Source organism: Petaurus breviceps, unplaced genomic scaffold (genome assembly GCF_028583685.1).
Source record: "Petaurus breviceps papuanus isolate PSGF00001 unplaced genomic scaffold, PetGlider_PUasm1.0 188, whole genome shotgun sequence".
In the NCBI taxonomy this organism is placed as follows: Eukaryota; Metazoa; Chordata; class Mammalia; order Diprotodontia; family Petauridae; genus Petaurus; species Petaurus breviceps.
The window spans coordinates 16106938-16118280 of NW_027185804.1; the positions used below are offsets into that span (position 1 = coordinate 16106938).

At 38.1% G+C, this 11343-nt stretch overlaps 1 protein-coding gene across 16 annotated transcripts in view; it reads left to right on the plus strand.

Annotated features, from left to right (window-relative positions):
- Nucleotides 1-11343, plus strand: part of ANO3 (anoctamin 3) — a 538169-nt gene that overhangs the window by 409195 nt on the left and 117631 nt on the right. For all 16 annotated transcript variants that reach the window (XM_069091310.1, XM_069091311.1, XM_069091318.1 and 13 more), the window contains 3 exons: nucleotides 1094-1200; nucleotides 3918-3973; nucleotides 9404-9525. In XM_069091310.1, coding sequence (XP_068947411.1) covers nucleotides 1094-1200; nucleotides 3918-3973; nucleotides 9404-9525 — 285 coding nt within the window. The remainder of the gene's footprint in view (nucleotides 1-1093; nucleotides 1201-3917; nucleotides 3974-9403; nucleotides 9526-11343) is intronic.

The following is an 11343-nucleotide window of genomic DNA, read 5'->3' on the forward strand; positions in this document are numbered from 1 at the left end:
AGATAGATAGATAGATAGATAGATAGATAGATAGATAGATAGATAGATAGATAGATACACAGACAGACAGGCAAAACATGAAAACTAAACAACTCCTATTTTCAAGGAGACACTGCTAAGAAGGGTGAAGCTGTCTGGAGAATGAATTGTTCTGGGCATAAAGTGAGTCTGACTGGGGCCTTTCCAGGAGTGGCAATCTTGGCCTTAAACCCACTATGCAGGAGAACAGGCTTGAGGGTAGAGTCCTATCAAGGGAGTAAAGCTGCTGAGGAAATGAAGACATCTAGAGAGTGAGTTGAGCTGGAGATTAATCCTGTGACGTCTTAATGCTTCAGAAAGCAATGCAAGACCTTTCCAGCCTTCATGCTCATCACTATGAATAGCATTCATCACTAGATTGTCAGGACAACACGTGCATGCATGTGCCCAGTAATAGACTTCCAGACAACCAAAATGTTCTTACTGTGCATTGGAGAGCACAATCTTCCTCTGGACCAAGGCTTTAGGAGGAAAGCAGGATATGGAGGGCCCAAAACAAAGGAAGAGTAATTAGTCATTGGAAGGCTCTCTTACCTCAAACTAGAATCAGACTGCATTGACTGAGATAAGGAGAGGGAGAGAGATTATGGAGAGGCAAAGTGTTCATTTCCTAGCTGAGAGAGAACTGAAATCCTGAGAAGTAATCTAGGAAATGGTGACTGAATTTTTAATCATCTCTATTTAGAAGAAACCCTGCTGCAAGCCACATTGTCAGCATTGCTTCAAAAGTGTAAATAATTCAGTGGAAGTAAATGTACGGGCTGCTCTCCTTCCCTCTCTTTCCATGCCAAGGATAAGTACTGAAGGGAGACATTCAAAATGACATTTGATAGGTGATTGCTTTTATGGGTGTATTTTTATCATGAATTAACATTCATAGTAATGGAAAGTGAAATGTCAGTCTCTTGTCTGTCGAGATATGAGAATCGTGAAAAGAAATCATGTTGGCTGTCATTTTAAAGAGAAGACCTTTTAGATTGCATGGCATTTCCAATCTCTTGCTATGTCCTCTGCTCGATTCGGAGTCTTAAAACCGATCCAATCATTTCCACAGCTTTACAATAACAAATAAGGACACGTTCTTCAACAATTCCACAAGAAGCAGGATTGTGCATCACGTGCTGCAACGCACCAAATATGAAGATGGGAAAACAAAAATGGGTAAGATCTTCATCCAAGGCTGCAATGATGGTATGAGCATGAAAATTGGGGTGTGAGCATTTTTGGATTCCTGTCCAACCATAGCCACTTATTGGTCTGAGAATGGTGGTCGACTTACTGCTCCTTTCTGGGTATCAGTTTCCTCCCCTAGAAACTGAGAGAGTGGGAATGAGTGGTTTACAAGGTCGCTTCTAGTTATGGGGATCAAGGGCCTTTTCAGGCCTTACCTTCTGTGACTGTGAAGGCAGGAAGTCTCACACTAAATCTCAGACAAACAAAAAGCAAACTAAGACGTGGTTTTTGGCAAGAACACAACCTTGCCTTAAGAGGAGACTGCTCTTCCTGTGATGTTTCTCATTTAATAAGATTGAAGCACCCACTTTTCAGGAGAATAATTACAACTCCTTTTTCAGAGCCTACGTGTCAATTTTCTTCTCAACTCAGCTCCATTTCATTCAATTTAAATGCCTTTTGGTCACTACATGCCAAGGACATGCTAGGGCTAGCCCCTGCACCCAGGGCAACTACTTTGTTTTTTGGATTGATTTTTTTGAAAGGTAAGGGGGATTCTGTAGTTAAATGATTGACCGTTATTATTATTGGCAATAATGATAATAAATAATAATAGATTTATTAGCACTTTATGGTTTGCAAAGTGCCATAGATATGTTATGTCATTTGATTTGTTATTTGTGCTTTTCAAACTTAAAAAATAAAAATTTGGCCAATGTAAATCCAGGCTGTTTCCCACTGATGAATATTATTCAGAGAAACTGTCATATCATGGCAAGCTATTTGGCACAATGCATAGAACACCAGACCTGGAGTTGGGAAATTAGTTCAGATCCACCCATAGACACTTACTAACTGGGTGCCCTTGGCAAATCACTTCACCTGTTGGCCTCCGTGTCCTTATATGTAAAATAAGCATGAGGAGGAAATGGCAAACCACCCCAGTATCTTTGCCAAGAAAACCTCAGAGTCATGAGGAGTCAGACACAACTGTAATTGCACAGCAACAAATGTGTTAGTCCATCCTTAAATGTGATTGTGAGAAGCCTCAAGTGTTGGTTAAAAGAATTGGAGGAAGCTTAGGGAGGAGAGAATATTGATTGGGGTACATGGTATTTTTCTTCAAATATTTAGCATGAGAAGTTAAAAGTTATGGAGGAGGAAGGCTTTAGCTCATTATAAGTAAATTGCTCCTACCACTTACAGCCATCCAGAAGTATAAAAGAGATAGCCTAGGGAAGTAGTGGGTTTCCTGTACCTGGAGGTCTTCAAGAACATGACGGGTAACCAGTTGTTGAAGATATAATAGTAGAGATCCCCATCTAGCTACAGTTTAAATTGAGTGACTTTTGAAGAATTCAGTGAAATTCAAATATATTGTCTTGAAAACTTTCAAACTTCTACTGGTCCCAGTGACTACTTTTGAATAACCTCGACACCCTGACTTTGGACACTAAAGGCAGAATTGCAATTTGTAGGTAGGAGAAAAAATAAGTCTACAGTCTTTAGGAACTTGGAATGAAAAAAAAAAGTGTCCATTTTGTTGAATTATATGATTTCAATTAAGAGGACTCTAGGAAGATGGTATCTTCTCTCTTTTGTCCATTCAATTCTTGATTATAACCAACCAGTGAGGGTCAGTTGTCTTATAAAACTGTGTTTTGAAAGTAGATTTATTTATTGCATATAATGGTGTTAAGCTATGTGGGCTCATGCAAAATAAAGCGATGTGGGCATTCATTTATTCATCAACCAGCACATGCTGAATGCTTCCTAAACTACTCTTGGCACTATGATAATGACTGGCGATGACCATAAGATAAATGTAATGTGGTTCTTGACATCAAAGGGCCAACCATCTAATGATCAGGGTTTAAGGTATAATACATGTGCACAGACAAATATAATGCAAGTTAAAATGGCAGTAGAAACTCACATACTCTAGAGGACCCGTGAGCTCATCAATTTGGAAGTTTTCTCTAATTTTGAAAACCACAATCTAACCACAGCACATCCAATGTGACCTTTGTCTTCCTATCATTTCAACAAAGGTCATTCGTTCCCTTAAGAGACTGGAGGTCTTCCTTCCTTACTTTTATAAATGCAGAAGAGGAGAGGTTAGGGGTGGAAAAACAGAGGGCCATAAAATCAAACACAAAAACTGCTTCCAGCTAGAGGAAATCAGGAATGTCATCACAGAAGAGGGAGCATTGGAACTGGGGCTCTAAGGCTATTTACCCATAAGGTAAAGGAAGGCATTCTCAGTAAAAAGCACAATAAAAACAGACAAGTAAATGGGAAAGCATGAGAAATGGTTTATGGAGACAATGAGAAAATCAACTTTGGTGGCAGCCTAGGGTATGTAATGGGTGAGACCTTGAGCTGATACTAAGAAAGGTAAGTTGACTTTTAAGGATACAGGATATTTCCAGACCCAATGTGATCAAATATATAATCTTAGCCCCTCCTATCTCACTGTTAATCATGTCAACATCATGACCAGGCTGACTCATCTTCATTCCCATTGTCTTTTACCTTCCTAAGAACAATTATTTGGATTATTTAAAGATTTTCATGGAGTTGCACCCTAAGACTAAGCTCCCCACCTCCACCCCTACTTTCCCTTCCCATGCTCAGGTGTACATATTTGTTGACTTAAGGAAGTCTTCCAGCTGGTACATTGACTGACTTTCTTCTCTGCCTAGGTATCAATAAACTCTTAAACAATGGCACATATGAGGCATCCTTTCCTCCTCATGAGGTAACTTCAAATTCCATTTTATTATTTTTAAAACCTGAATGATTTAGTGACAACAAAAAATATCCAAAAAAGTAAAATATGTACTTATATGTGGTACTTTATGTTCTCGTCCTATGGCAAAACTTTGACTTATCAGCATTAAATGCTTTGAAAAAAGTGGTCATAGAAGTTAGTTAACCTGGTACTCTGACTCATGTGATTTTTTTCTGTTTGTCTAACTATAAAATCTGGTTTGTTCTGATCCTTGATCAATGGAAGTCATCAAAGGTTTCCTAATTATCTATTAGGTATGGAGTATTGCACTGAATGCTAGGGATGCAAAGGTGGAAAAAAGAAAAAGAGTTCGTCTTCAAGAGGCTTACATACCAATAGAAGAGATAAGAAGTTCATAAGAAAAGAAGATGCAGGCAATAGGGAGTCATTGAAGGGGTTTGAGCTGAGACTTAGCATGGTCATATATTTGTGTAAAGATGGAGCTAGTAGCGAGATGGAGGATGGATAGGAGGAAGGAGAGACTTGAGAGTGGCCAAATGGATAAGAGAATATTCTTGCATGCAAGGAAATGAAATAGTTATCTATATCTCTTTCTTTCTCATATATTATACAGTAGATATAGTAATGTAATATATGTAGTATATACATAGTATCACATGTGTACTATATGTGTATACATATAAGGTATGTATATATATAATTGTTTACATGCATATTGTGTTCATATACATAAACATGCCAATTCAGTCAATACTTCCTGGATAAATATGATTTCTTCAGGAAGTATTCATTGAATTGACATGGATTGATTATAAGATTGAGGAATGGATATTGCTATTTTGGGAAGGTGCCAAAGGGCAACCAAGAACTAAATGTACAACGTTAGAGGAGATTTACTAAATTTCTTTTACATGAAAGTCTATGTGCTAAATGTTGGGGATACAAATGCCAAAAAACAAACCCAAAACAAACAAACAAATACCTGCCTTCTAGGAGCTTATGTTCTCCTGGGAGGATACAAGGCAGACAGAGCTAAGTAAATACATGGCCATATGAATAGGAAAAAAAGACAACTGTGGAGAATAGGGATAATTATACAAAAAAAGAACCATTTAATAATAAACTATTTGAAGCTAGAGGCATCCAGTGGTATTTATATGAGCTGTAATGTGGTGAACCCAAAGAAGAAGACAGACAAAGGGAAAGGTTCTTGGATTAGAGAAATGGAACTCATGAAATGTGACTCAACAGAACAAGAATCTTGATTCCTGTCAAACTTGAGAAGCTTTTTTGTTGGAAATCTTTTGAAAATCTTGAGTCTATCTGCCTTCTTTTATTTGAGCATTATGAAAATGATTGAAATTTTTTGTTTGAAGATTGCTACAATGCTGAATCTCAGGGCCATCATTCTCAATAGCAGTATCAATGGCAGAGGGAAGAATGCATAGCTGGGGTAGGAATACTTCCAGTCCACACACAGTGACATACACAGCTCACAACAATACCAAACTCTATGTCCTTATTAGCCTATATGAACTGCATATGCCATGATGGATTCCCTCTGAGATGTTGGAACCTTGGGGGATGATCACACTTGACTCTTGTAGGAGTTTTATAGAATAGAGACCTAAGTTAGTCATCTCAGAGATGAGAGCCTTTGATGAGAATTTAGCCCCAAGGTTTCATAAGAAGCACTAATCTGGCAATAGTCTACTAAGAAAATTTCCTTCTGGATCAGAAAGTAATAGGCTACTACCCATCAGGCAAATCCACTGTGGGGTTTTTTTCCATCAACAGTCATATAGTCATATGATATTTTTATGAATTATTGAACACAATCTACAAGGAAACACAAAAATGAGTGATACAAAGTCCAGTAGAAAGAAATATAAATATAAGAAGGCTGTGGCTTATAATTAATGATGAGGTTGTGGTGTGTGTGTATTTTTCAACTCCAGTTCAACAAGGTAGTTGGAGACGTGAAGCTCTTCAGTCTTCCAGTCTACTACTAAGATCCAGTAATAAATTGGAAAAAAAAAAAAGAAACTGATGTCACAAACTTTTTAAAATTCAACTCCTCTGCTATTTCCTTCTAATATTCCCGTCCTCTAATATTTCCTTCAAGATCATGGAGCCCAATGACTACAGTTTCCAAATGAATGTTCAGAGATTGATGCATATTTGCCACTATTACATAGCTGATTGGTTTCAGATCCTTGTCTACTGCTGCCCTACACATCCCTACTCCTTATAAACAAGCCCTTCTCTCCCCCATCAACAAAACGCCCACATTATCTCTCCATCCCCACTATCTATCATCCTTTACCTTTCTACTTCTCTGGCCAACTTTCAAAGGTGTGTCTACAATAGATGCTCCTAATTCCTGTCATCTTGCTCTCTTCTTAACTACTTGCAATCTGACTTCCAACCTCATTCAATGCAAACTGCTCTTCCTTCCAATATTATTGAACTGATGATCTCTCAATTAGCCAATCTAGTGACCTTTTCTTGCTCCTCCTCTTACTTGATCTCCCCACAGGTTCTGATACAATTTAATCACCCTCTTCTCCTTGATCTTATCTTCTCCCCAGGTTCTCATGATATATGTAATTTTCCTCATATTTATCTGATGGCTCCTTCTCTGTCTTCTTTCCTAGATCTTTGTCCACATCACAGATTAAGTATGGAGGGTCCCCCGTGGCTCTATCCTGGACTCTCTTCTCTCTGATTTCATCACTGCCCATGGTTTTAATTATCATCCATATGCAGAGGGCTCTCAGATATACACATTCATCTCTGACCTCTTGCCTGACCTCCAGTCTCACATCTCCAACTACCCTGTTGTACTGTTGAACTATATATACTAGATGTAAACATCTTAAACTCATCACATTGAAACTTAATTGTTTTATTTTCCCCAAAACCTTCTCCTATTCCTAACTCCTCTATTGTTCAGATCCCCACCATCTTCCCAGCCATCAGACTCTCAACCTAGGTGCCATAGCTGACTCCTTGCTCTCTCATTTCCTCAATATCCAATCATTTATCAACTCCTTTCATTTCTTCCTTTGTGATTTCTCTTAAATATACCCCTTTCTCTTCTCTGACACCGCTACCACCTCACCTCATGTAGGCAATCGTCTCTTCATACTTGGCCTGTTGTAGCAGCCTGCGGGGTGTTGGCCTGCCTCAGGTCTGTCCCTACTTTACTATATGTTCCACTCGCTCTCAAACGGATCATCCTAAAACACAGGTCTGACCATATCACCCACCTTTTCAATTAACTTCAGTGGCTCTCGATTACTTCCAGGATCAAACGTGAAATTATCTGTTTGACTTTTAAAGCCCTTTATAAGCTGGCCTCCCTTCTACCTTTCCAGTCTCCTTGCATCTTACTCTTTGGCATGTGCAGTGGCCTCCTTGCCATTACTAAAATAAGACTCTGCAGCTTCTTGCTGAGGTCCTAAACTGACTCTTTATAGTGCCTGGAATTCTCACTCTTCTCCTCGCTACTGTGTGTCTTCCTTGGCTTCCTTCTAAGCCTGGACTAAAGTCTCATCCTCTACAAAAATCTTTTCCCTGGTCCTTCTTAATCTTAGTATTTTCCCTCTGAGAGAACCACCAATTTATCATAGATATGTCTAGTTTGCACAATTATTTTAATGTTGTCTCCCCCATCAGATTGGGAGCTCCTCAAGGTCAGGGAACAGTCTTTGACCTTTCTTTATGTGCTCAGTATTCAGTGTATCACCTGGCACTTATTAAATGCTTACGCCCTGTATGTATAGGGATATATATGTGTGTCTATAATATACACACATATATACACATCTATATATGTATATACATACATACACACATATGTACCCCCAACAAATTAAATACATGAATCCAAGATACTTTGAGAAGGGAAGGCACAGAAGGGTTACTATCTGCATTGGTACCTGGGACACTTATAGGGACAAAATCACAACTTCAGTACATTGAAGTGCTGGTGCTTGAGCCAAAGCAGGTTCAATTAAAGATGGATAAGGAGTTACATGGAGAATTTTGTGGAGACTCTGACATGCTCTCCTGGGTCCTTAGAAAAGCTTTAAAACCTGATGGCGGGTTCTTAATTTATTTCTCGAATGTCACTTGAGATACATGACACCACAAGGGTTATCACCAGCACTACTTGAGAATATCAGCTATGATTAGAACTCTTGTGAGTTTGGGCTTTGGTAGTTTTTTGTTTGTTTGTTTGTTTTGTTTTGTTTCGCTTATAACCAAAATATAAGGAAAGGAAGAGTTTCTTAGAGTAACTGAACAAGATATATTGATCATGCAGCAGACTTGGAGACAAATCCTGGAGTCTGACAAGTCCTGGTGCTATATCACACACACACACACACACACACAACATTTAGTATTATTCCCTGTTATACAAACATTCCAATTAATTGAGAGTTTACCATGTTCAGCCCTCTTTAAAAACAGGCTAATCTTTTCCCCAAAAAAATGAGTCTATATGTTCAAAGGAGAGTCCTTGAAGTGTCATTGATCTGTCTTCATTCCAGTCCCTAGATTCCAATATGTAAGGACCTTATGACTAACTGATACTTGCTTTCACCTCCTTCCCCATACCACCATTACAGAAACAGCATGATGTGGTAGAAAGACTATTTGAGAATTGAGGTCAGAACACTTGGGTTTGAATCTTGGCTCTGCTGTCTACAACATGGGTATATAGTTTAACCTCTCTGTCTCTTCGTTTCTTCATATGTACAAAGCTATCAGATAGCTTAAGATCCATAACCCTTTGGTCTCCTCTCCTTTAACTGGTTGGAGAGTGAGAATAGATATAGATATGTGGATATAGATTAGATATAGATATACACATACATATATATGTTATATATATTATAGTTATAGTTATATATATATAATTCTCTCAAAAGTAAAATGTAAAGATCCAAGAATTCTGTAAAATGTGTTACTTTTCTAGATGGTTCAATGCCTTTGCACTCCCCTTGTCAACTCTAATAGTCTTCTGGTCTTCAATCCACTGATTCAGAATTACTGCCCAATTTTAGGTGGAAGGTTGCAATATTTTCCCTCCACACAAATTCTTTCTACACTAAAGCATAGTAATGTTCTTTTTTAAAGGCCTGAGGTGCTCTAAGCCTTGAAGATTAAAGTATATTTTACTCTAAGTGATGTAGATCTGTCTCACAGAATTTTGAAAAGACCTTAAATTCAGACTTACAGGCCAGCAAAGGAGATGCCTGGAAACACAGGTCCTAGATCATTTCCACAGAAGTGCGCCATTTAAAAAATTGTCAATAGAATATCAATCGAGACGTTTAAAAGTAGAAAAATACAATGGTTATGTCATTCTGCTTCTCATTTCACTCACATGGTGGTGATCCATTCATTGTTCTCTTTTCCTTTTAGGGAAGCTACCAGAGCAGACACCCGATTAAAACTCATGGAGCCAAAAACCACAGACACCTGCTGTATAAGCGTTGGGCCTGCTGGGGAATGTGGTATAAGTATCAGCCCCTCGATCTAATCAGGTACTTAGACATTCTCCAGGGCATTGCCCTCTCAAACACACCAAAATCTGGCTTCACAATCAGAATTATTTCTGCAGATGAACTAACACTAACCTTAAATTCATACCCAAAAGGATTTTCTGTTGAGGCTTTTAAAAAAATAATAATAGAATTTATATAGTGTTTAAATGTTTATAAAGAACGGTTTCAAATGTTTCATTTTATCTGCACAAAAATCCAGGAAGATGGGTGCTCTAGTTATCCCAATTTTACAGTTGAGGAAACAAGTAGACAGAGGTTTTTAAAGTGGCTCACCCAGGGATATATAGCTAGTAAATACCTGAGGTCACATTTGTATCCAGGTCTTCCTGACTCCAAGTATAAGCAATCAGTCTGCTCTGCCACCTACCTGCCTCTACAAAGGAATATTTTTCCAATTCTTATTATTTTGGTGGAATTCTTAGTGGTTTGTAGAAAATCATAGATCTAGACAAGGGAGAGACATCAGAGTACATTTAGTCTGACCTCCCCATATTACAGGTAAGTCCCAGGGATATTAAGTAACTAAAGTCACACTAGAAATAACCTTCAGAGGCAAGATTTGAAATCACAGTCTTGGATTCCTTAATGGATGGAGTGTTTGGCTTGGCCAGGAACACATGGGTTCAATGTGCTAGTATCCCATAACTGGCATTGATATAAATTGATTCATTTATATAAGCACTTGACAATTTGCAAAATGCTTTCTGTATATAATCTCATATGAACACCACAACCTTGTGAGGTAGGTACATAAGACATTTTATCCCCATTTTTCAGATAAGAAAACTGAGACTCAGGAAAGTTCAATGACCTAACTATGGTCAAACAGTACCACAAATGGATTTGATCCCAGGTTGTCCTCCTGATTCCAAGTCCATTACTGTATTTACCACTAGACTGCATCTCCCTTCCCCAAAATAAATGCACACACACACAAACACACATACACACACATGTACACACACACACACTTTGAGATAGGTTCTCTGGATGCTATTTTACAGGTAATAAAATCTGGAATGGGTCAAAGGAAGTATAAGGGCCCTCGTTGTGTTTGCTTCCAAGTACCATGGTCTATTTGCTAGATGCAGAGCTTCATGACCCTAATCAAGGCACTTAATTACCTCTCACTATTGGGCATCTCCCTAAGAACTGTCTACTAAGTCATAGATAGTAATCTGCTGGGGGAGGGAGTTTTCACATGAAGAGTTCCCCAGTACCATAGAAATCCCTGATCTTTCATATATTCATTCATATGCTTTTCAAATGAGAACATTTTTATTAAATATTACCCTTTAAATTATGATGTAAAAGAAGGGTGGGGGTGTATTTTTTTTTTTGCAAAATATCAAGAATATTCAGGTGTTTTTTTAAAAGATTTTAGTCAGACTTAATTGCATACTTAGGTAGATGTAATGGCAGAATATTCTAATTTGATATTGATATTTTAATTTCTTTCTTAAATTTTGACTTCAGGTAAGGAGAATCTTAATTTATGTAGGGATGGCAGTATATAAGAGAAGGAAGGGAACTCCCTGGATGAGGGGTAAGAGGACCCATTTTTGATCCTAACCATGCTCCTTACCTTTATGATGTGGTGCTAGTCATTGACCAATCTCTAGGCTGTTTTCTTATTCATACAATGAAGGGTTTGGGCTGAATGACATCTGTGGTACTTTTCGGTTTTAAATGTCTGAGCTGGTACTTTCCACAAGTGGGATAGATAGATAGATAGATAGATAGATAGATAGATAGATAGATAGATAGATAGATAGATAGATAGATAGATAGATAGAT